We start from the raw sequence: 26,908 nt of genomic DNA on the forward strand, positions 1-26,908 counted from the left end.
TAGGCCCACAAGCACATAGTGACAGAATAGGCCCGTAAGCCTGCATTTGAGAGGAGCTCGAAGTGGTGAGCGCAGCCGCGCTTATAAACCACTGTCGAAGCCTCTCGGCTAGCGAGGTGGGACTAAACATCCCACCGCACCGCGCCAGTTCCAGCACAACGCCTTTAGTCGCGGTTGGGGAGGCGGACCGCGACTAAAGGGTAACCTTTAGTCGCGATTGTTGTCCCCAACCGCGACTAAAGGGCCTTTCTGCGCGGGAACGTAGGCGGCGCCAAAACCCTTTAGTCCCGGTTGGGGAGGCGGACCGCGACTAAAGGTACCCTTTAGTCGCGGTCCGCCTCCCCAACCGGGACTAAAGGTCCGTCTATAAATACTGCACTTAGCAGTTTCGCCACTTCCCATTCTCCTCTCTCTCGACGCCGAAGCCCTGCCCCGACGCCGATCGACGCCGACGCCGAAGCCCTGCCCCGACGCCGACGCCGAAGCCCTGCCCCGACGCCGACGCCGAAGCCCTGCGCGCCGCCGCCCCCGTCCCCAGTGAGCGCCGCCGCCGCCCGTGCCCTGCCCTTGCCCGCCGCCCGCCGCCCGACGCCCTGCCGCCCGCCGCCCGACGCCCGCTGGCCCTGCCTGCCGTCCTCCGCGCGCCGGCAGAAGAAGAAGAAGGAAGAAGAAAAAGGAAGAAGAAGAAGAAGAAAGAAAAAGGAAGAAGGAAGAAGAAGAAAGAAGAAAAAAAAGGAAAACAAAAGAAAAACAAACTGAAGAAAAAAAACAAAAGAAAACAAAAAAACAGAAGAAAAACAAAGGAAGAAGAAAAAAACAAAAGAAAACAAAAAAACAAACAGAAGAAAAAAAACAAAAAAAAGGAAAACACAAGAAAAAAGAAAAAGGAAAAAGAAAGAAAAAAGAAAACAAAAGAAAACACAAGAAAAACAAACAGAAGAAAAAAACAGAAGAAAAAACAGAAGAAAAAAACAGAAGAAAAAAGGAAAAAGGAAAAAAGGAAGAAAAAAACAGAAGAAAAACAAAGGAAGAAGAAAAAAAGAAAGAAGAAAAAAAAGGAAGAAGAAAAAAAGAAAGAAGAAAAAAAAGGAAGAAGAAAAAAAGAAAGAAGAAAAACAAAGGAGGAAGAAAAAAAAAGGAAGAAGAAAAACAAAGGAAGAAGAAAAAAAAGGAAGAAGAAAAACAAAGGAGGAAGAAAAAAAAAGGAAGAAGAAAAACAAAGGAAGAAGAAAAACAAAGGAAGAAGAAAAAAAAAAGGAAGAAAGAAAAAAAGAAAGAAGAAAAACAAAGGAGGAAGAAAAAAAAGGAAGAAGAAAAACAAAGGAAGAAGAAAAACAAAGGAAGAAGAAAAAAAGAAAGAAGAAAAACAAAGGAGGAAGAAAAACAAAGGAAGAAGAAAAAAAGAAAGAAGAAAGAAAGAAGAAAGAAAAAGGAAGAAGAAAAAAAGAAGAAAGAAAAAGGAAGAAGAAAAAAAATGAAAACCAAATGAAAACCAAAAGAAAGAAGAAAGAAAAAGGAAGAAGAAGAAAGAAAGAAGAAAGGAAGAAGAAGAAAGAAAGAAAAAAGAAAAAGGAAGAAGAAGAAAGAAAGAAGAAAGAGGAAGAAGAAAGGAAGAAGAAGAATTTTTACTTAAAGAATCTTATTTTTTAATTCCTCCTCCTGTATGTCCCCTTAATCTTATTTTTTAATTCCTTTATACTTAAAGAATTTTTACTACATGCAGGAGTGAAATATGGCGGACGATAGAGCCGAGCCGCTTAGGGATCCGGAGGCTGAACGTTATCTAATGGGCATCATCAACAACGAGATTCCTTATGTGCCGGGCTCAGAATATGAGCAAGAAGAGGATGTAGTCTCTTCTTTTCTGAACCTTGAAGGTGGAACAGAGATTGTCGATGATCAAGAAGGTGAAGGAACGGACATTGTCGACGGAGGTCAACCGTCAACAAACGACGATCTCGAATTGCAAGTAGCAACCACCTCCGCCGAGGTATATATATACATTGAGCCTCTCGTGATACAAACTTACTGAAATGTGAATACATATGTATTAACGCGCGCGACTCTCTTTCTTTTTTTAGCCCTCCGGATCGAGTACGACAAAGCGTGGCAAATCCAAGGCGATGAAAACAGGAGAAACATATGCCATTGAGTTTGTCAGTGAAACCGGCAAGCCCCTACAGCACACCTCAAAGTTTATCAACCAATGTGGAGTCGTTGTTAGAGACAACGTCCCGATCACCGTCCAGGAATGGAAGGAGCCAAAGAAGGCACGTATTGGTTTCAGTTTTGTCGACAAGAGAACGAAAAAGGATTGCTGGAGAAAGCTTATGGAACATTTCATTCTACCTCCGGAATACAACAAAGTCGATGAATTCGGTAACGAGGTTCCGGGTGGACGTCAGAGGAGGAGGCTAGTTAAAGAGTTCGCTCTTCAGAAGATGGGCGAAGCATTCCGGAACTTCAAGAAAAATTTAACCCGTGACTATGTCAACAAGGGCAAGACTCCGGATTTCAATGGACAACATGAGAAACTGAAAGATGATTGGCCAGAATTTGTGAGGCAAAAGCAATCGGAGCATTTCAAGGAAATATAAAAAAAAATAAGGATAATGCGAGTAAGAAAAAGTTCCATCATATTATGGGGCCAGGAGGATACCGCCTTTCGGAGCCTAGGTGGCAGAAGATGGAGGAGGACCTGAGGGTGCGAGGAATCCCTCTAGGTACAGAGGGATGGGACCCAAGGGCCAAAAGCTGGTGGTACGGGCATGGGGGATCGCTAGACCCGGAGACAGGGGTGTGTGTTCACCGGCAGAGACAGTTTGCTCCCACCCAAGCCCTTATTGACGCAATGACCCAAGCTCAAGAGGGCTTGATCAAGTTCAACAGAGAGAAAGACGCATTGACAATAGCCCTCGGGAATGATGAACACGGAGGACGTGTACGAGGCAAAGGCAAAGTTCCGTGGAAAGTAGGGTTTTCCCAGGACAATGACCCGTACTGTTACAGAAGCCGTAAGAGAAAGACGGACCGGGATGCAGATCTTATGACGAAGTTTGCATCGGAACTCCATGAGTTGAAGCAGACCGTGCATGAACTAGTAAAAGAAAAATCGGCTGCAGGGCCGCATGAAGATCATGAAGCGGATCGCGGAAGCCAGCAGCGGAGAAGCAGCGTGGCTTCCACGGATGCCCCGCCTGGTGCTAGTGCACCGATGATCGAGATTCGTGCACCGGAGCCTCACTACCCCGTGGATGATGTAAAGGAGATGAAAGAATGTGATCTGCATTATCCCGTGGGGAACGTTTCCACGAAGGTAGCTAGCGGCAGTGCTTTACCCTGTACACCTGGAGCACTCCACCACAACAACCCCATTGCATATGGCTATGCTCGTGTCACGGTGGAAGACATAGTCCAAGGGTTTGAGGACCTGGAGATTGACAAACCTACACCCAAAGGAGAGAGCAGACTTGGAGATGTCAAGCGCCAGTTCATTCTATGGAAAAAGAAGTACATAGTGTTTCCAGGCGAGGCACCAAGGCTAGCAAGTCCACCCCCCTCCGATGGTGGTGGTGGTGGTGGTGGCGGTGGTGGCGGTGGTGGTGGTCGTGGTGGTTCACCTACACCTCCTTCACGCCATTCGACGCCGTCCCCCGATCCACAACCTCCGGCGGGTACGACGCCCCCCAATCCTCCTCCGGCGGGTACGACGCCCCCAATCCACCTTCGGCGAAGAAGCAGAAGCAGGCGGACAGCAAGGAAACCCGCTCCTGGACTATTAACCCGGACCCTTATGTACCTAAGACCACAAGGGTACCGGAGCCATCACTGAAGCCTCTCCTCCCAAGGCCTGGGGAACTTAGTGAAGCTGAAACCAAATTGGCCGCGTCTGCTGATTATGAGAAATGGAAGGCGGATATGAAGGCGATAAAAGAGCCTGAGCCCAAGCAAGTATTCACTGAGAAGCAAAAGAAGTGGGCTAAGGATTTTTTGACGACACCGTCCCAAGCCGAGCTGAATATGCCTGACGACTATGGACATGAACTTCGTAGGCAAGCAAAAATATTGAAGGAGGAGAAAGAAGAAAGTAAAAAAAGCGGGAAACAAGTTGACCAGCTCGGGATGCAGAAGAAACAATCGATCCCCCCGCTCATAGTGAAAGCCGGTCCGGAAGAGGACCCCGAGATCATAGCAGCTGCGGCAGCACTTGGATTGACTGTAGCGAGTGCCATGAAACAAGCGTCCGAGATGGGTTTGACTCTTCGTGCCTTCTTAGGCCTTGAGGATGCGCCAGTATATGAGATAGCATTACAATATGTGCGGAATGGGCCTCTCGTCGAGCCTGCGCGGGAGAAGAGTCTACCGCCACAAATGCGAAATCTGCTACGTTGGTACAAGCAATTCATAACATGGGCCGACAAAGAATATATTTATGCGGATGTTACAGAGGAGCATCACACCAAACGGTACTCTGTACAAGTTCATATGAGTGAATTGTTCCAGCTGTTCAATCTGCGCGACCTCGACAAATCTATGCTGAGTTGCTACGTTCTGTAAGTGATTTATTTCTACCTCATCTCGTTCTTCATTGCCTGCACTATATATATATATATATATATATATATATATATATATATATATATATTGTCCTAACTATATTGTTGCGTACGCTATTATGCAGATTAAAGATTTGGGAATGCAAAATAAGAAACATCCATGATGTTGGGTTCATTGACCCACATATCGTTAATGGACATGTGTTACAATATCACCCCGAAGACGTGGAGAAAGACTTGTACAAGTTTCTTAGAAAGCATCAACTCAAAAGTCATATTCTATTTCCTTACCATTTTGGGTGAGTGTTTCTCTCTTGTGCCCATTCTCTTTTGTTTACTCCATGCATGGTATGTCTAATCGATGAGTTATGCATGACTGTGCATGTAACGTGTCCGCAGGTTCCACTGGATTCTGCTAAATATTGAACTTCACACCTCCAGAGTTCTAATCATGGACTCTATGGATTCGGATCCAAAGCGTTGGGCCGACATGAGAAAAATGCTGCAAAAGTAATTATTTTCAATCATTTGAGCTCTATATCGATCGGTCTCTTTCGTTCATTTCCTAATATCAAGTAACTAATAACTCCCTTGTTCATTTAATTTTCTTTGCCCTGTAGGGTTTGGAGACGGTTCTCAGAAGAAATTGTCGGTGAATTCAAACATGAGCTAGATTTCAGAAGGTTAGTTAATGTGGATAAGCAGCCACCGGGGACCAATCTATGTGGATACTATGTTTGTGAGAACATCCGGAGACTAACCTCTGAGCGGAAGGCATCGGATAGCGTGCGGAACGCGACGGATAACTTGCGGAGGAGGCTTAGTCCAGAAGCTTGCTTCCGACCAATTCAAGATGAATTAGCAGGATTTTTCTTGAGGGAAGTCATCAATCCTAAAGGACAACACTATACCGAGGACGCAGACATTTATATGCATACCCGAGATTGAAACTTGTTCGAAGTTGTATATGGTCCTCCATCCTAATTGTGTATGGAAACTTGTTCGAAGTTGTATATGGTCACCCGAGATTGAATATATATTATATATTCCTCTTGAATTCTTCTTGTTTGAAATTTCATATGCATGTATATATATAGTATCGTAGAATATGGGTACTGAAACTTCATCAAAATTAAAACAAAACACAAAATAAAATATAAAAGAAATAAAACACTACAAATTAAAAAGAAACCAGGTTTAGGGGGGCTAAAACCCTAAACCTGCGGACGAGGCCTTTAGTCCCGGTTAGCCACAAGAACCGGGACTAAAGGTCCTCCGCCATGACGGACCCCTGGCGGCCACGTGGACGGGCCTTTAGTCCCGGTCAGCCACGAGAACCGGGACTAAAGCCTTTAGTCGCGGTTCGTAAGTGGCGCGACTAAAGGGGGGGGGTCTTTAGTCGCGCATATTTAGTCCCGCTTGCACAGCCGGGACTAAAGGCTGTTGCGAACCGGGACTAAAGGGCTTTTTTCTACCAGTGCCACCTCCCCAACCGGTGGCATCTGAGCCCGGATCGGGTGCCCATTCCCCTCGTCCCGGTGAGCGGCCGTGGCCGCCTCTAGGAGATCGCCCGTCGTCGCGCACGGATTCCGCGCCAGCTCCTTGCCGACCACAGGTACGACGTCGACTCACCCCTCTAGGACAAATGGTTCCAAGACGAGCACGACATGCGCCGGCAAACTTTTTTTGCCGGCCGTGGTCGTAGCCCGCCCCGTGTGTCCCAGAGTGCGCCTCGTGTGCGTCCACCGAGCCCGCCCAGAGCGCGCGACCGCATGTGGGTGCGCAGCCTGACGCCGACGCCCTTTCCCTCCCCATCGTCGCCACCCCCGCAGCCTCCGGCCTTGACGGCCGAGGAGGAGGAAGAGCGGCTCGTGCAGGCCATCATGGAGGACTCTGAGCGGGAGTACAGGCGCCGCCAGGAGGAGGAATGGGAGGGCCTGTAGGAGATCCTCGAGCCGTCGGCCTCCGGAGACGTCTACATGCCGGAGCTGGACGTGAAGGAGGAGGTGAAGACGAAGGTGAAGGAGGAGGCCACGGAGGAGCGTGCATGGACGCCGTGGTCACCACTACCACCGCCGCCGCCGCAGCCTGCTTCACGTCCTGCTCCGACTATGATGGGCTATTTTTTTCGAAAAGGGGGGACTCCCCGGCCTCTGCATCAGAACGATGCATACGGCCATCTTATTAAAGCAAATAAATAAGTTCCAACAAGGTCTCAAAGTCTCCAAATGAAAAGTAAAAAGTAGCTCACACAGAGCCAAAAAAGGCTAGAAAACAAACTAGCCAAATAAAGGACGCCACAACCGGCTGGCAAAAGAGAGATAGGTAAACTAATTGCCTATCCTATTACATGACCGCCATCCAAACCGGTTGAAGATATCCCGAGCTACCATCTCCCAGCGGATAGATCCAGTAACCAAACGCTCCCTGACCTCCGTCGGAGTGAGTAGCGACCACGAACGGATCAACGCCGTGGCTCTCAAAATAACCTGCAAAAAATGAATGCGTGTTGTCCTATTAAAAACCAAATCATTTCTACAATTCCAGAGCGCCCACAACAAGGCGCAGACTCCTACACGAATATGTCTCGCTAACTCGGGCTCTATCCCGTTAAGCCACGTTCCAAATAACGTGTTGACAGAACTCGGTGGAGTAATATTAAAAGCAATATGGACCGTCCTCCATAAAACTTTGGCTAGCGGGCAATGAAGAAAAAGGTGCTTGATCGTCTCATCCCGATCACAGAAACTACACCTAGTAGGTCCTGTCCAATTACACTTTGTCAAGTTGTCCTTGGTTAAAATAACTTGTTTATGGACAAACCACATAAACACTTTGATTTTAAAAGGGACTTTGACATCCCAAACATGTTTGGTTGGAACTAGGAATCGAGCTTGAATTGATAAGATCAACATATATTGATTTAACTGTAAATACTCCAGACCTAGTAAGCTTCCAGCGTAATTCATCGGGTTGTTGGGAAAGCTGAACCTCCATCAGTCTACTTACTAGATGTAGCCATTCTTCCCAACGATTGCCCACTAACGCCCTTCTGAACTGAATATTAAGGGGGATAGATTGAAGTACCGTTGTAACAAAAACCTCACGTCGTTGAACAATACGATACAAAGACGGGTATTGGATGGCTAAGGGTGCCTCTCCGAGCCAAGTATCCTCCCAGAATCGCGTACTAGCACCGTTACCAACAATAAACTTTGTCCTATTAAACAGGGAAAGTTTGACATTCATAAGCCCTTTCCAAAAAGGTGAATCAGTCAGTCTTACGGTCACCTGAGACAAAGTTTTGGTTTGAAGATACTTGCTACGGAGGATTTGCGCCCAAGTGGCGGCAGTCCCACTTGATAACTTCCACAACCACTTGCTGGGAAGACATCTGTTCTTAACTTCAAGATTCTCAATACCAAGACCCCCTTGGTCTTTTGGTCTACAGATGATATCCCATTTGGCTAAACGGTATTTTCTTTTTAGCTCATCACCCTGCCAAAAGAATCGTGATCGATAAAAGTCCAGTCTTTTCCTAACTCCAACTGGGACTGCGAAGAATGACAAAAGAAACATAGGCATACTCGTGAGAACCGAATTTATCAGAATTAATCGGCCTCCGTATGACATGAGTTTGCCCTTCCAGCAACTCAGTTTCTTTTCAAATCGGTCCTCGATGCACTTTCATTCTCTGTTTGTCAGCTTACGATGGTGGATTGGTATTCCTAAGTAGGTGAAAGGTAAAGCCCCCAAATCGCACCCAAACAATTGCCTATATGCCTCTTGTTCGTCATTGGCTCTACCAAAGCAGAACAACTCACTTTTGTGAAAGTTAATCTTTAACCCGGTCAATTGTTCAAATAAGCATAACACCAGCTTCATATTTCTCGCTTTGGCCAAGTCATGCTCCATAAAGATGATTGTATCATCGGCGTACTGGAGGATGGACACACCTGCGTCAACGAGATGAGGTACCAGGCCACCCACTTGACCAGCCTCCTTAGCCCTTCCTATCATAATTGCTAACATATCAACTACAATGTTGAACAGGATAGGGGACATCGGATCCCCTTGTCTCAGGCCCTTATGTGTCTGGAAATAATGACCTATCTCGTCATTCACTTTAATTCCAACACTCCCTTTTTGCGTATATGATTCAACCTGGCGGCGCCAGACTTCATCAAAACCTTTCATACGTAATGCCTGTTGTAGGAATGGCCATTTTACTTTATCGTACGTTTCTCGAAATCCACCTTAAAGACAACTCCATCCAATTTTTTCGAGTGAATTTCATGGAGCGTTTCATGCAGGACCACCACCCCTTCTAGGATGTTTCTGTCCGGCATGAAAGCAGTTTGGGAATGCTGCACCACAGAATGCGCAATCTGTGTGAGCCGATTAGTCCCAACCTTGGTGAAAATTTTGAAACTAACATTGAGAAGGCAGATCGGCCTGAACTGCTCGATTCTCACAGCATCCGTTTTCTTAGGAAGCAGTGTTATTGTTCCAAAATTTAAGTGAAATAACTGAAGTTGTCCAGAGAAAATATCATGGAACATTGGTAGCAAATCCCCCTTAATAATATGCCAACACTTTTTGTAAAACTCCGCCGGGAATCCACCAGGCCCGGGAGCCTTATTGTTTTTCATCTGTGCTATAGCATCAAACACCTCCTTCTTCAAGAATGGGGCAACCAAAATATCATTATCATTAGCAGTTAGTTGAGGCACATCCTCAATCCTGGACTCATCGAGGGACACACAACTATCCTCCGGAGGTCCAAATAACTGCTTATAATACTCGGTGATGTAAAGTTTCAGGTTGTCCTGCCCTACAATAGTTCCTTCATCTTGTTCAAGCTGAAATATTCTCCTCTTTCTGTGCTTGCCATTAGCAATCAAGTGAAAGAATTGAGTGTTTGCGTCCCCCTGGACCACTCTGTGGACCTTAGCCCGCAACGCCCACTTCAATTCTTCTTCGCGGAGAAGTTCTTTCAACCTCATCTCCGCATCTAGCTTAATCTGGAGCTCTGCGGTTTGCAAAATCGTGGAATCGGCTTTTATATCTAGGGACTGAATCAGAGAAAGGAGCATTTCCTTTTCAATCTTATAAATTCCACTAAGGTGTTTAGCCCATCCCCGTAGGAAACTTCTCAAATGCCTAATCTTATTCTGCCAACGCTCGACAGAAGTCGTACCTCCTGCATCCTTAGCCCATTCCCTGGCAATCAGATCCAAGAAACCTTCTCGTTCAAACCATGCCAGCTCGAAAGAAAAGGTGTTTTTGTTTCCCACGTGGTTTGGCTCACTTGAGTCCACGAATAAAGGTGTGTGGTCCGAGATTCCGCGCGAGAGAGCCTAAACCGTTACGAGAGGGAACTTCTGTAACCCAGGTAAATTTTCTACCGGAAAGCTCTATCTCTCTCAGATCCAAGCTTTCAATAATGGTATTGAACATAAACGACCATCTGCCGTAAAAAATATCATTATTCTTTTCCTCTCTCCTCCTAATGATGTTGAAGTCACCCCAACTAAAATTGGGAGCTGCTCGGATCCACAGATTCGAACAAGGTCCGCCAAAAACTCCGGTTTAAGCTCGGGTTGTGCGGCACCATAAACCCCACCAGAGCCCAGTTAAACCCATCAGCTTTGGACCTGACCCGAAACTTAACCGCGAAGCCACCCATCACTACACTTTGGACTTCCAGTGAATCGCATCTCACTCCAAGCAAGATTCCACCCGATCTTCCTCGTGGAGGAAGGCAATGCCAATCAAAATCGACACCACCCGATAAAGTGTTGAGAAACTGGGGCGCAAAATTATCCCTACCAGTTTTGGAGAGAGCAATGAAATCTAATCTATGCTCAAGAGACGCCTCAGCAAGAAACCTTCTTTTAGCCAAGTCCTTCAGACCTCTGTTATTTCAAAAGATTCCTTTCATATGTCATCATGAAATTTTTTGGCAGTCCGAATCCTAGCACTCCTACGAACCGCGGAAGCGGGATAAATCTTCCGCTTCCACTTACGTTTGGGTTTACTTTGGTCCTCCATCCGGTCCTCATAACCGGGCTCAGTTGGTCTAGCTACTGCATCCTCTAGAATTACATCCTCTTCCTCAGATTCGGGAGTGGATGGTGCAAGATCCGCACAAAAATTATCGAGCACTCTGACCCCCAACGCATCAATCTCTGCATCATTCATGGGTTTTACCGCTGCTAGGTTTCGAATTGTTTCTAAAGCGCGTTCCGCTTCCAAATCTAGGACATCATTAACCGAGTTGGAAATTTCACTATTAGTGCTCCCTAGCGAAACTCCTAATTGGTTAGCATTATTTATAATCTCCTCATTAGAAAAATGCAATATAGAATTAGACACGTTGATAGACATACCAGTAATGACCTCAATGTCACGAAGCTTGGCCGCCCTCATAGCGCACCTCTGCTGCATGTCATCAACCTCCGGGTGGTCCTGGAGACGAGAACTCATCCGTCGCCCCGCAGAGACCGGGTCGGGGATCCCACCAAAGGCAATGACCTCCTCCCGAGTAATACCTCGCGCTGAAGAATCAGCCAAAGTTATCGGAGGAGGCGGCGGTGGGCTCCCAAGCCCCAAGGGCGGTAAGCCAGGAGAGGAAAGCGCGGGCGCCGCCTGCCCGAACACTCCCCCCGCCCCCAACCCTCTGGCCAGAGGGCTATTTAATTAAGTTATTTATGTTTTAAGCTATTTTACAATATTTTTTTTATTTTCAACGCTTTTTTGTTTTTTCTAAAGTCCAACACGGACATTGTTTGGGATGTGGCCGCGCGTTGGATGGACCGACCTGCGGACGGCCCAAACGGGATGTGGGCGTCCATTTTGCCGCCCCATACGGACCGAAGCCAGACAAACCGGACGTCCATTTGGAGTCGCGAGTTGGTGTTGCCCTTAGTCGGCACGGAACTAGTCTTGAGATGGAAGCAGGTGGGTGAAGAAGCAGGGCACAGCGGCACCGACAGGGTACGTACAGGACACGCATACACGCACTCCGCAGTGGTTCGATGTAGGGCAGGGCAGGGAGGGAAGCTTCTTCCCTCCTCCTGACAGCCCCACGCGTACGTACAGACGCAGTGCATACCTACCTACCCCGGCGGGCGGCGGCAGGCAGGCAAAAAGACGCGGTCAGTCATCAGTCCCCTTGGCTTCCTCTGAATCATTCTTCTTCAACAAACAAAGAAGCAAGCACACCGACCCAGCGGCGTGCCGTATCTTGCTGCTCGCTCCTGTGAGCTGTTCACGCAGGCATCATGATAACGTGCATGCAGCCATGCAGGCGGCAGATCGGAATTGGAACGTTCGTCCCCATGCTAATGCTAGGCTGTTGTGCTGTCCGTTCCACACGCCTAGCAGTAGCAGATTCTTCCTTCCCCAGGCCCATTTGCCATGCATGCGACGTTTGTAACGTTACCTACAGCTCCGTGTATTTCTTTTTGCTGCGTGTATTAGGTTTACTTTAGTCAAATTTTAGGGAAGAGCTAGCTGTATGGCACATTGGCACGCAGTACGTCGTCCAAAGCTATCTATACCCGGCAAGCATAAAAGTCCGTGATCGATCAGAAAGACTAACAAGAAAGAAAGAAAGAAAAGGAAAAAGGTGTCTTCCCCGAAAGATGAAAGAACCCACAGCCATCATCGATCACGCCGGTCAGGTCGATCGATCAGGTACCACATCCACGTCGCCGAATCTTGATCTGCTGTCTCCAACCAAACAAAACAAAGTACGTACCTAGTGTACAAAAGCAAGCAGACGCGTTAATTTCTCGAGGCTTTGTTAACTTTACTTCGATCTGTTGTTGACAGTCAAGTGTCGTCAGTCTTGGCGTCCTCGAGGGCCCGACCGTCGACCTCGCGCGCGAATGTTTCGGCTTGTTCTTCATCCATCTGGCGAACGCTTGGTCGCCCATGTCGCGAGCACATCGTGGTCGTTGTCCATATCGGCCAGCGCTGGCCAGCCATGTCACTGTGAGCCTGGTGGCAGTCACCAACGTCAGCGAGAATCTACTGACTGTCATAGCCCGTGAGCGCTGCGATTAACTGTCCGCCTAACTAATTAGTTGCATACCCAATTGAAAAAAAATACTTACTTTTAACTGTCTCCGTGCCTAATTAACTACTACCTCATTTCCGGTTTATATGGCTCAATTCAAAAATCTCACCAACCAAGATATATGGTGAGTGGTGGAATAATTTTTATAGTTTGCAAAAGCACTCAATTAATGCACTCGTTTTCCTTACAAAAATATGTTTACCAATGCATTAATTGCAACGTAGTATCTATCTAATTAATTAATTGCATTAATGACTCGATTTTGAACTGGTTCGACGAAAAAATCACTAGTTTTAATGGACCTAATGAATTGCACAAGTATTTAATTTTTGGCTAAGTAATCGAATTTAATTTCTAAATTGATTCGGCGCTCGGTTTCTAAATTGTTTAACATTAATGTTTGCGTGATTGGTTGGGCGCGATCAATTATGTGCCTAATTAATTAACTGCATGCCTAATTGGAATGATATCTCTAGTATTTCTAATTATTTACATGCCTAATTGGAATGATATCTCTACTATATATTTCTAATTATCCGCATGCCTAATAAATGACATGTCAAATTAATTAATTGCATTAATAACTCGATTTGCAAATTTATTCGGCACAAAAAGATCCATATTCAAGTGAATATAAATAATTGCACACGATAAATAACTCTCTGACTATTAACTACATTAATGACTTGATGTCCACATTGATTCGAAGCTCGGTTTCCAAGTTGTTTTTCGCATTACTGGCTGTGTGCGAATGACGTCATACACATTCGCCTTTAATAGTAGAGATACGTATTGAAATAAGTGGTCAACCATAATAAAAGAGACCTACATACATCTGATTTAGAAAAAAAGTTAGAACATCAGTGAATGGACAAAATATTAGTTAGCATCACTCGCGCTCTGCCATCATGATACCCCACGTGATGCATCAGGAATCGATTATAATATATTTTCATGATACTTGATTATTTTGACAATGATATTTGGATGAATAATACGAAAACTAAAACTAAGAACACAAACACTTATTATGACAACATAAGAAAACCAAATCCTTCTCTTTTTCATTGTGTCATTGTCGAATTAGTCGGAGCGGTCCTTCCAGCGGCAGAAGGGCGCGGGGACGTGCCATCCTGCCCAGGCGTGACTGGCGCTCGTGGAGGAGCTGCTGCGCTTCCTCTTATGTTGTGCGGATGGCCGCCCCGGTCAACGCCGACCTTGGCTGTGGAGCCTTCCCCTTGCCCCTGCCATCGACGACAGCGATGTCAGTCTCGCTGAGAGACCACTCCTCGTCGATCATAGCGAGCTCCCTGTCGAGGCAGCGTAGTTGTCGCATGCTCGAAGGAGATTACAATCCCCTCCTCCTCGGAAGAGGCGGCCGCTGTGGAGGTGGAGGGGCCGGGAGAGTGATAGTGGCGGCGCCAAGATTCGGATCTGGAGAGAGATCCGGAGCCGCCATCTGCTGGCGTAGAGAACAACGACTTCGGCATGGTGTTGACGGCGCCGAAGCTGTGCTTATAGGCGCGACCAGGCGAAGGGACGGGAAGCTGGCTTCAATGCGGCGACTGGAGTAACCTTCTCGGTCGTCGCACCGGCATTAAAGCGTTGCCGCCCGCTCGTCCGTTCGCATCGCTTTGACCGGCATCAATATCATGGAGTGATGTCCGCTCTAGAGCGGCACTGACGAGCATGGATTTGCGACAACCACTTCGAGCGGAGTGTTTTTCGAGCGAAGAGGTTTTTGGGTGTGTCCGAGGTGTCAGACGCGTACGTGGTAGCATTCCAGATGCCCACAAGTCCCCTGCTTTGCACCAGGTTTGCGAGATTTGGAACAATCAGACCGGTACGCGGGTAGATGATGTAGTACCAAGTTGGATTGGATGGCGAACGTCCGGACGGCTTTACAGGAGTTTTGAGGGTGTGGATTGCAGAGATGCACTGAGACTACTCCTTGAGGTTCCTTGGAGTTAACTAGCATTACTTTACCAACACAATCCATAATTGGAATCAATTAGCATGCATTTAGCAGGTACACTTCACAACACAAACCACCCCCATGCCTTTCCATCCTCCTCTCCAATTATAAGCCCACCCAACCCCAAGACCATTCCTCCCCTCTCCTCTTCATCCCCCTCACGTCTCCATCACCTTGGCCACTTCTCCCGCATTTACACACCACCGCACGCAGCTAGCTAGCCACACTCCCACTCCCATCTCTCTCACACGCACTACCGCACTGCACTCCCGTCCCTCTCAGGTCTCAGCCATGGCGTCCTACAGGCTGCTCGTGATCCTCGTCTTCTCCGCGCTCCTCCTCGACGTCGCGGTCGCCGACACCTACCCGGCCGACTGCCCCTACCCGTGCCTGCTGCCGCCGCCCACGCCCCCGGCCTCCAGCGCCGACTGCCCGCCGCCACCCTCCTCGCCGTCCGGCTCCGGCTCCGGCTACGCGTACCCACCTCCGTCCTCCTCCGGGAACGCGCCGCCGACGCCGTCGTCCTGGAGCTACCCGCCGCCGTCCGGGGGTTACATTCCCGGCTTCTACCAGCCTCCCGCAAGCGGGGGAGGTGGTGGTGGCGGAGGAGGTGGCGGCAACTTCGGGCCGGCGCCGCCTCCCCCCAACCCCATCCTGCCGTGGTACCCCTGGTACTACCGGTCCCCGCCGTCGTCGTCCGCGACCAGGGGGAGCGTCTCGGCGGTCGTCCTCTGCTTGGTGGCCGCCGTAACTGCCGCTGCTACCCTGGTCGGTTACTAGTCCGATCATCGACCAGTTACTGGCTAAGCTAGCACTCCCACATTTTTCTTTTCCGTTCGTAGTCGATTCTTGATATATACTACTCCATGTACAATGGGGCACCATTACTATTTAGCTATCGTACTCATCAATTCCTCTGTATTGATTCATTGCTCAGTTGGCTTTTGGGTAGTGAGTGGAGCGACTATATATTGCTGGCTAGTTTCTTGGGAGCATAATATATGTGGCTAGTGATCGCAAGAATCTTGTGCTTTTTCTCGGTGCCTCTTCCTTTTTCTTGTTATAATTAATGTACTCGTGTAGTGGCATATATACTCGATCGTTGCTATTACTTTCCCATTTCCCGTGTTGGGAGTGATTGTTTTCGCGTACTACGTTTGGTCCCAACATTTGTTCACAAAATGTGCATCATTACTCGCTTGTTGGAATGACACGATCGAGTGATTGAGGCATTTTATGGCCTCAAAATTAATTTGATGCACCACGTTGAGACAATTAACGATCCACGTACATACTCGCCGATCGATCAACGACGCGAAAACTTAGTCGGTCGGTTCATGTAGAAGCTAGTACTAGTTTTCCAAGAGCTAGCTAGCGTGGTGCGAGGTTGACGTGGAAAGGCGCCTTTTCCCGGCCGGTCGATTCCCGTGACTTGCAACTTCCCAAAAAGTGGAGAGCGTTGCGAGTTGCAGGAAAGTTTCCGTGTGGATCGTTGCTGATCGATGGATCGATCGGCATGATGGCGCGGGACAAGCAAAGAATCGATCAGAAAAGAGGAAAGCGGAAAGGCAGGTCACAGCTGGCTATACGTTGGAGTTTGGGGAGAGGAAACAAAATACTGTCATGCTGAGTGAGTGAATGAGTAGGAGCATCCGAGCATCCCATGCATGCATCATGGTAGGGCGAGTACGTACATGCACACGTACGTGTCCAAGAGCAGGTGCATTTCACGTAAACAAGAAGAAGTATTAGATGCGCATGTGCGTACGTTGGCTGCTTGGTGTGCTTGGACCGTGTCCACCGACACCGCACTGGCCATATGTACCGTCGCAACTAACACATCACAGCACACACGAGGCTAGCTAACCGGCCAGTCAATTCCGGCAACTGGCCGGCTGCTCGTCAAACTAGCCGATAATTCGCCCCGGCCGCCTCTCTCGCTCTTGCTTGCTTGCTAATCCCGCCGTTTTAGCATATCTGATGAAACGTACGTAGTCATGCATCATGGAGTTATCAAGTCCCGTTTTGCCTTTGCACGCAAGCTACTCTTTCGATGAGATCGACGAGCTGGCCAGCCGTTCAGACCAAGCGATGGACTGGCAGACGCAGACTATAGCTTTCCACCGGCCGACGCAAGGCCGGATCCAAGACGCGATCGATCAAAGCATGTAGTAGCTTCTATTTTTCCTTTTATCTTTTCACTGCGTGTACATGCACTTCCATATGTAGACCAGACCGGCCATGTGGTCGACGAGGATACGAGATGATCAAAGCGGACAAGTGTTGCCATGCCTAAGCTCTACCACGTAGTACTAGCTAGCGCGTGGGGTTCCATGCAGGTGGCCTTGCATGCATGCATGCACTGTTGTAATTTCCGCGAAGTTTCGCGCGCACACGGCGGCCGGAGATGGGAGAAGAAAAGAAACTAGTAAAGGAAGCGAATAAAGACTATTGGATTGGATGCTAGCTAGCTAGGCATTCACGGCGGGAAAGAGAGCCTGGATCCATCATGTACATCGACGTTAGGTGGTGCTGGTGCGTGCGCTCCAAAAGCTACTGTGTGCGTGAGTACTGTACAGCTCCATACGTACGCACCACATTTTCTTTTCTGCTAACCGGAACGGAACAAAAGTGTGTGTGTGCGTGAGAGGGCATCGAATCGAATCGTCCATGGCATATGATTGGATTCCATAGCCACGTGAAAATCAAGATGGGAGTATCCGACGACACTTATTGCAGATGGCTAGCTCAAATTCCACTCCAGCTTGAAATTAGCATTGTTTATTATCCATTCTCTCTATTTTTGGTTCCCTCAAAACGGAGGCAAAAGTTTTGAGCTTCTCTCCAAGCAGGCGCGGGCCACCCGCCGTTGATTCAGCTCACTCACGTTCGTTCTGCTCCGATCCTATGTACAGTACGTACGTACACCGCTCGCGAATCTGGGTGCACCTTACACAGAGAATGATGGATGGATGCATGGGAGGACGAATAAGCAGCAGCTGGGCACACGTGTCGAGGCATGCATTCTGATCTGGTCACCAGATCCGAGGGACGTCTCGTCCATGCCGAGGCTCTCCGCCTCCGCTAGGCGCGCACGTCTCAAGGTGGCCTCTTGGAAAACTCCATCCACACAAGCAGGATTGCACCAAAAATTCTGCCTCTAGAATATACCCGAACGAAATCAATCTATACCTACTCCACGTGTATAACACATTATTGATTGACTAAGTATGCATGAACAGTTCACTAGCCACAATGGGTAGTAACATAGACTAGTAACATGGGCATGTTACTAGTCTATGTTACTACCTCTATAGTGGGGAGTAACATATGTGTGGTAACATGGAACACTTCATTTATTAGGCTATAGACACATCTGGCCTTGATATGTGTGATGTTACTCATACTAGTAGTAACTAGCTATGTTATCACTATCATCTCTTTCTTCATTTATTGCATGCCACATCATCTATTTAACCTAGATATGTGTGATGTTACTATCTATGTTACTCCCAGTGTGGGTAGTCTAAAAAAAGTATATATGAACAATTCCCTCAAAAGAGAGAGAGAGAGAGAGGATACATGAACAACTTGAGCGAAATAAAATTGTTTATAGCGTTCAAGGAGGCGCATGTGCGCTGCCTACGGATTCACGTAAAGGCGTTTTGTCCATTTTCTAAGCTAGGACGAACAGGGTAGATGGACGACCATGCCACGGGCACGTTTGGAGTAATCGTCAAATCTGGCTGCCATGCCTCCGCCCATATCCCTAGATCTCCCGGCCTTCCTTCTCTGCTGCTTTTTACTAGCTATCTGTTGCGTTCCTTCGTTTGTCATGTCACAGGATAGACTGCCCCCATATGTCCGAGGTACACCAGAATCGGCTTAATAGAGGAACGTAGAAAAAGACGTGCTTCTAAATTTATGAGAATGTTTCCCTTCATGCAAGTAGTTTTTCTTAGCATATGCACCTAGTTTCTAGTTAGAAAATTGCTCATGTAAGTTTTTGCAAAAACAAAAAAGATCGCTTGTAGCCCCGGTAAGAAATGGGAAAATGAGAGTGCTTGCCGCCTTGAGGTGATGCGGGCAGGCCAATACGGGATGGGCCGAAAATCATGGTAGAATCTGTGGGCCTGTTTGTGGTCCCGATGCACAGGCCTGAGCAAGAAGGCCTGGCTTTATGCTGAGCCCACCATGCACACTTTGTTGTTTTTTATTATCTCAACAAAAAAAATGCACACTTTCTGTTTTTGTGTTGATGGTCGCGATGCATAGTTAAAGACATATACCACCGGAAATTTGTTTTGGGGCTCAGGCTCCATGCAGCCTTTTCTGAAAACTGCAGTTGCTATTTATTTTGATAAGGTTCAAAAGGTTATGTGATCTTCCCCCACGTGTACATACATAATTACATATGTCTTCTACATGTGTGGATGTAATTTTTATTATTTCTGGTGTTCGTCGTACTGCCATGATTGAAGACGAATAGATCGGCAGTTTTCTCCCAAGAAAAAAGTGTACATACATAATTACATATGTCTTCTACATGTGTAATTTTTTCATGATGAAATGATTTCATATGAGAGCTACACAAGTAAAAGAAATCCTTGTCTTAGAGAAAATACAAGGCTTCCATGGATATAGGCCGACTACTTAATCCTTCTGTGGTCATGTATGGAGCAATGCATTCCAACTGACCAATAACAAACCATGAAAGACAAGGGCGAAAAACTTGAAAATGGAAGAATGAAGTGTGCACCACTGTCTGTCGGCGAGGGTGAGAGGGGGATTTAGGTACAAACCACTTGTTGTTGAAACATACGATCTAGATTTCTCTGCTCCTTACAACTAAGTAAGTTCATCCTACTAAAGCTCCGTTAGGATATTTGGTAAACACACACATTGTAGAATCCTCTACCAATATCTAAAGATAGTTTATTTTTTGCGAGTAATATCTAAAGATAGTAACAGAAAACAAACATCAAAGTAGCACAATTTTGTACGTTTTGCTTGTATTTGGACATAGTTCAACTTAATAACGTGTCCAATGATTTTATGAAAACATAGCATAATTTCCATGTAAAAAATTGTCCTACCGTATGTATTTAGAATGATAGATGTATAACAAAGAATCTTGATTTAGTATTACAAATGTAGGTATGTGGTTGATATTGGGGGATACCAACAATTAACCTCTAAAAATGATTTTCTAAAGGGTATGCAATCGTAAAACCAACTATTAGTTAGTTAAAAATAAATTAAAAATAAGTAAAAATGTTTCATATAAACAAATTATGTCAATTGTTCTAACTCGGTTGTCTATAAATAGGAAAAACTTATTCTAAATAATATTGACTCCAAATAATATAACATAAAATGTGTCGAATTAAGCAGAGCAAACCTGTATTTGTGCTGAATGTGTTGGAAACATTCAATAATGACAGTTGTAACGTGGGTGCGTGGGCCGAGCCATTGCGCTGGTGGGTGTACTGCAGATTCCACCACCCCCACTGCTGGCAAAGTTGGTGGAGCATCGACTTGAACATCATCCCTGCTGCTCGAGGAGAACTGGATTGGCGATTGACTGCTGGGGTTGCGGGTTGATAGCTTTCAGTTCTAGTTGCGAGGTGTTTTATGAAAAGGAAGTGACGGAACGTTTCCCCACTTAACGTGTGTTGTTTGGATGCCATGTTTTTTTTTGCGTGGGGATGCCGTTTATAGAGATTTGGTTTTACGACAATAATTTTATTCTGATTTTATTGTAAACTCTGTCTGCATACTATAACTAATCCACGAATAGTTCTAAAAAAACTTATCCATGAATTACTGAATCGGTTTGGCACAAACTCACAATTCCGCGTTTTTGAGAAAAAAGCTCCTATGCTCGATGACCTCGACTCAAGCCCAGCTCCAGCTCCCGATCGACTCAGGCCCAGTTCCAGTGCGTAGGATTTTTTTTAAAAGCATCCGTCGACAACTATTTATTTTCCTCTGATATCTTCACTACTATGATCTCGAAGACTAGTCAGTAGAGACACACGACTCTGTCATGACCCGTGGTTGGTGGGTCCGTGTTAAGCGTCTTATCAGCAGCCTCACATTTAAGACACTACTTTGATTTTTCCGATAAAAATGTTACTCGAAAGATAATAGATGAAGTCAAATTGACTCATGTTGTTGTAGCTAACCACTAGTTAATTTTTTTTGTTATTATGATTTTATAATATTTATATAGAGCAATTTTAGTTACAATAAATTCAATAATTTACAAACCTCTCTACTATATGCATGTTTTGTTGCTGTCAAAATTGAAATGAATGCCAAGAAAAAAAACCTTGCAAAGACAAATCTACTGCCCGCACATATTTTTTTAGTTTCACATATCACATTTCATTCGCGTAAATAGACTGCGCATCATTTATTATTCTCAAGGTTTCTCGTAAAGTGATCTTCAAGACATTGTTGCATATATTTCATGCCTCTACTGGTGTAATAGCCCTAATTTGTCCTATTAATCTCAGTGAGGATTACAATGGGGAGTGGTACCTAGATTAGTTGAGATTTAAACCTAGATGGATGATGGAGCCAATTTTCTTGGCGAAACTCCTTAAAAAATCTAGGTCCTTAGGAACATTGTTCTCCTATCTTATATCTTGTCTTGTCTGCTTTTCTTCGAAGGGAGCTCACGACCTTTATGTAATCTTCTTGTCTTGAATCTTGACAGATAAAGTTTGATCTACATTCTAGGTAGGGCTTGGTAGAGCAGAATGGTTTGCTAGGCCTTGGCACGCTAGAACAAATATGTTGATTCAAAACTTTGATTCTTTAACTACCATCATATTGACTTTAGCTAGTTCATACAATCCCTGTGCCACTTTAAGCAATACTCTTACTTTCATGTGGTGTTTATGGAAAGCCAGGAATGATTTACTTTTCGAAAGAAAACTTGCTTCCCCTTTTCCAACACTTTTTCAGCACAGGCTATCACAAGAACCTTGGCCTTGGAATTAGGAGCAGCTGAGCAGGGACAACCAATCACTAAAGATGACAACAATGGTTCACTGGTTGAAGACAGGTTCATATATGGAAATACCATAGATACCAAACTTTCATTACTATTCAAAATATTCACATATGCAGCCTAAAAGGATCAACAATATGATAGCGAAGCAGGACTTGAAAGAACATGCATTGGAATCTCTTATAGGTACACCAGGGAGATGAGTAGATCAAATAATGCAGGCTAAAATTTTAGCAACCGCTGCACAAGCACAATCTTGAAGGGGAACGCGACAGAAAACAAAAATTTTCCGACCTACGCACCAGCCCAGGACCACTATGGAGACTGCATACATGGTTTGATCTTTTTCGTTACCGACTCGTAGCGCAGCGGGAAGTAGAGTCGATGACGATCGGCGGTGCAGATCCCCGCAGCTAGGATTTACAACCTCCCAACCGCGAGGATGTATACCCTCATCTGCTCCTCAGACAGCCCTTCGGGAGGCGGTCGAACAGCCCCCCCCCCCCCCGGACGGTGTCGCGGACAGCCCTTCGGGAGGACCTTCGAAACTCGAACGGTCACTCGGACAGCCCTTCGGGAGGACCTTCGAAACTCGGACGGTCACACGGACAGCCCTTCGGGAGGCACTCACGAACTAAGACCGAAACTACGATCTCTCTACAGAGTTGCACACATACGGTGTCATCTATCCGGCAGGGCTTCGCCGTCCAGAACTAGTTCCTGCCGGAACCCAGACAGCCTTACGGCTCTACGAAACTCTTTTCGTGGGAGGGAGAGAAGAAGCCAGATAATGCATGGCATGTGTATGAGAGCAAGGGATGAGTGTGGAGGGCTGCCCCTCCACCTCTATTTATAGGAAATCCCAAGGGGGTAGGGTAGTTTCACAAAAAACCCAAAATGCACATGAATGAAGTCCTTCCACAAGGACCTAGGAGTGAAACCAAGGAACAAGAGGGTCCCCAAGGGGGATACCCCATGTGGCCGGCCACACCCCCATGAGGGGCCCAAAAAATGGCTCCTATCCATCCATGTCATCCCCAAGATCTTTTGGAGCAAAGCCCCAAAAGGTGGCTTTTCATAAAGTAACCATAAAGCTGATTTTCACTATTCACGACGACATTTTTCAGCGTCTGATCGAACTGAAAATATTTATGTGGGCTAAGAACATTTCCAGTACCCACTAAAATGATTTTCAACGCGTTCCGAAACAATTCCGGTTTTAGTGATTTTCATCTGCGAAACACATCTGAAGTGGCTCCGGCAGCTCCGGAACATTTCCGGTTTTTATCTCAGAAAATTCCAAAAAGCTTCCAGAATGATTCTGGCATCCTCCAAGAATTATCAGGCATGTGCCGAAACCAATTTGACTTAATGGTGTATCCCGAAACAACTTTTCGGTATCATCGAAACTTATCCGATGACCTCTCTCTGCGGTACGATTCCGCTGTCCGAAACTTTTCGGTGTCCGAAACTTTTTCGGTGATTTTCTCTCAGACTCCCTGTCTAGTATTCAGCAGATAGATGACCCTTAAGCATGTGACCCTATAGGTTCGGTGAAGTATAGACATGACCCGGAACCCCTTCCGATCAATGATCAACATCGGAGCCGTGGACACCCATATTGACCCCTATACCCACACGAATAAATATTCGAGTGAACCTCCAGTTGCCGTGTGCTATTCCTGTTGCTTCGCGATATGTTACAAATACCCGAGGTGAGACATGTTGGCATTCCCGTGGATCAACAACTTGTCCACTATGCTAGTTAGCTCGTTACCGGTATTGTTCTCTTTTCTCGTTATCGTATTCCGGCATCCCCGTGATCAAATCACAAAGTGTCTGGCCAGACGATGATGGATACTGTAACACCGAGAGGGCCCAGAGATATCTCTCCATCGTCGGAGGAGCAAATCCCAATCTTGAGCTATCAAGTTACTTGACACACTTTTCCATGAACCCGTAAGCCGCCGTAATAGCCACCCATTTACGGATGACGTTTAACAAACCCCAAAGTTCATGAAGCAAGCATGAAGAAACTCGATACTCTCATGGTCTGAGGAGGAAGATGTCGAGCCTGACGATGTTGTTAGCTCCGGCCATGGTGTGGAGGCATTTGACAATGACGCTTGGAAGAACAAAAGGTTGGAGTGGGCAGAGGCGATGTGGCTTAACAGAGGTCAGTGCAGGATTTGAAGAAGATGGAAGAAGAACAAGAAGCAGCAGCAGAAGCAGAAGCAGAAGCAGAGGAGAGGAAGAGGAAGATCTGGTAGCACCGATGAACTATCCCCTATTTAGCCAATGGCTCTTAATAATTTGAACTGTCATTTGATAGTAGTTAGGATGAACTGTCATTTGTTTAAGTAGATGACGCTACATGTTCAGATTATGTGTGGTAAGCTCACCACTAGTTAGAAGTAGTGACAACACCTTATGCAGGTTGCAACCAAACACCATGTCATATGTGCGCCTAATGCAATCCGGACAACCAAACGCCGGGTCGGAAATGGTTGTCTCGTGCAACTAGGGGCATGCAGGCAACCAAACTATGTGCATCTAGGGTTTTTTGGTCTGCATCTCCTCAAACCGGCTCAATAGAGCCAGACTCGCCGGGCCAGGCTGGATCGGCAATGTAACCAAACACGCCCCTAGTATCCTCAGAAGAAAAAAGTTCCTTACGTCAAAAAGGGAAAACTGGCTATATGGTTCTGAGCTTGCGATGCACACTTACATAAAACGTGTACGTTTGTCTTAATTTAAGAAAAACATAAACATGTACTCTCTCCAAAAAAGCATAATATAAACGTGTGCCGAAGAAATTTCTATGCTGAAAGCTGGTGTGACTTGCTCAGTTTCAAGCCAGGATTTTTTTTAAATGGAAGCTTTAATTGCTTCTGGTCTCTACATAGCAAAAATGCATACAATTAATGACATCAATCATTACAAAGTTTATTACTACAAATAATGGAACTACGTCAAATCATGGGAGTATGGCCTGCCACCCTGAATAAACTAAGCACTACCCCACAAAAAAAAAGGAGAACAAACTAAGCACAAAAAGCCTAGAAGTAGCACATGAATCAAGCTGGGACGTGAATTTCCTGGTTTTGCTTACCTTAGAGTATATAAGAAGAAGAAACGATCACAAGAAATGGCTGAAGGTTGTGTTCATGAGGTACTCGGCGATGATCTTGTTGGCCCGCTCCGTCGGGTGCACGGCGTCCCAGAAGACGTACCGGTTTGCATCGGCGCACGTGAGCGCGTCCCACTCGCTGCATGTGTACCCCATCTCGTACAACCCTGTGCCACAGCAACCCCTGGCCACCTTCACGAACCCGTAGCTTGACGGGTTCTGCAGGATGCCGGTGAAGAAGTCGTACACCTCGGCGACCCGGAACTGCGCGCCGGGAAGGCTGCCGGTGAGCTCATCGACCATGGCGCGGAGCTTGGCGTTGAACGACCTCGAGGCGGCATTGTACTCCTCGATGCAGAGCATCACCCTGCGGCCCCGCTCGATTGGGAGGCAGCCCATGGCCCCGAGCCCAGTGAAGCCGATCTTGCGCGCGCCGAGGCCGTAGAGCTCGACCAGGAAGCTCCGGGCGAGGCCGACGAGGAAGTCGGTGTAGTCGCCGACGGTGAACTCTAGGAAGCGGGCCGTCGTGAGGGCGAAGTAGTTCTCAATGAAGTCGTTGGTGCCGATGCTGATGGCGAAGACGGCGTCGGCGACCACCTCCCGAGCCTCTGCCGCGCCGAGGAGGTCCGCCAGCCGGGCTTTGTATTCCCTGAAGTAGTCCACTTGCTTCGACAAGGGTATCACTGACTGCGTCGTCGAGATCATATAAAACAGTAAAAGTTTACTCCATTAGACTTGTTTGATAAAAACTTATACATTTACTTCATTAACCATAGGTGTTTTTTTTTTTGCTGTTGTTGTTTGATGATTGCAAGTGACACGGCTGCTAGCTGCCTTGGCTGTAGATGCCACTGGGTCCATGCATGGTACTACTAGCACACTGTACTGTGCTCACAAGCTTACATTGCTAGCTAGTCCACACAGTACGAGAGCGAGCGTGATGTATGGCCGTGAATCACGCTAACAGTCACGATATCTATCACTTTTCGCAACACATGCATGCATGGGCCCTTTAAAACCAATAAATGAATAAAGCCAATAAATCCAAACAACCAACAACATACTAGTACGTACCATGACCTAGATACTCGTATATATGATGCTTATTTATATCTTAATTAATTTTCTGCACTTGTTTTTCAGCTAAAAACTGGTATTTCTGCAGCAGCTAGCAAACGGTGCATGCACGATGAGAAAGAAAAGAAAGGGATCACTCACAAAGACGCCGGCGGTGGCAGCGTCGAGGCCGGAGCCGGCGGACGCGAAGCAGACGCCGACGGCGAAGTCCCGCATGCCGTAGGCGGGGTCGAGGTAGGCCGGGACGAAGGGCCGGAGACCGAACGCCTCGGAGTAGAAGTCGGTGGCGACGCGGCCGTTGCAGAAGCGGCCCGTGGCGCGGCCGCCCGGGAAGTCCCGGCCGTAGGGCGGGAAGTTGCTCCGCACCGCCGTGGGCACGGCGTTGTTGTTCCCCGCGTCCACCGTCGAGTCGCCGAACACGATCAGCGCCGTCACCCGCGCCCTCACCACCGCCACCGCCGGCGACGACAGCAGCAGCAAACTGAGCAAGAGGAAGCGCGTGCTAGATGCCGCCACCGGCATTGTCGCCACCCCCGCCATTGTCGCCAGAGACGCAGCGAACTTCTGTGCTGCTGCTGCTGCTGTTTGATGAGAGTGAGAGAACGTGACGACGCAAAGACGGTGTAAATTGTTGGTTGGTTGGTTGGTTGACGGGACGTGAAAAGCGGCGCTGCGCACAGTGGGAGCAATAAAGCCGGAGGTGAGGTATCATGCGACCTTGTGCGGTGCATAGCTTGGTGTTGGCCTGTGGTGTCGTAGTAAATTGTTGTAGTCGAGCAGAGCTGTCAAGAAGAAGAAAAATGCAGGTACGTACGTAGTAACTCTAGTCAAGCATAACACGTTTGTATTGAAGAAAATTAGTGTAGTACACACATGCTAGCTATCACGTGCACATGTACACCTGCATGACTTTTCACTCAAAGATCTGATCCAGTACAGAGTGGTGTTTCAAGATTGACATATAGGCGACATGGGGACGTGGTGGAACCACTTCTCCTCGTTGTTTTTGGAAGAACTTCCGATGTATTTGTCAAATGTAAAGGTAGTAAAAAAACATGAGAAA

General features: G+C 46.9%; 2 protein-coding genes across 2 annotated transcripts; one reads left to right on the forward strand and one right to left on the reverse strand.

Annotated features, from left to right (window-relative positions):
* The first annotated feature begins 14,738 nt into the window (after positions 1 to 14,738).
* On the forward strand, positions 14,739 to 15,728 carry LOC109786993 (uncharacterized). Its single transcript, XM_020345555.4, has one exon. It carries the CDS (start codon positions 14,909 to 14,911, stop codon positions 15,395 to 15,397), a length of 489 nt encoding a protein of 162 aa, XP_020201144.1. The 5' UTR covers positions 14,739 to 14,908; the 3' UTR covers positions 15,398 to 15,728.
* An 8,772-nt stretch (positions 15,729 to 24,500) lies between these two features.
* LOC109786990 (GDSL esterase/lipase At2g04570) lies at positions 24,501 to 26,493 on the reverse strand. Its single transcript, XM_020345552.4, has 2 exons — positions 25,987 to 26,493; positions 24,501 to 25,455 (listed from the first exon to the last, which is right to left on the reverse strand). The coding sequence occupies exons 1-2, from the start codon at positions 26,383 to 26,385 to the stop codon at positions 24,778 to 24,780; spliced, it is 1,077 nt and encodes a 358-aa protein (XP_020201141.1). The 5' UTR covers positions 26,386 to 26,493; the 3' UTR covers positions 24,501 to 24,777.
* Between the last annotated feature and the right edge of the window lie 415 nt (positions 26,494 to 26,908).

The sequence above is a fragment of the Aegilops tauschii genome, chromosome 3 (genome assembly GCF_002575655.3).
Source record: "Aegilops tauschii subsp. strangulata cultivar AL8/78 chromosome 3, Aet v6.0, whole genome shotgun sequence".
NCBI lineage: Eukaryota > Viridiplantae > Streptophyta > Magnoliopsida > Poales > Poaceae > Aegilops > Aegilops tauschii.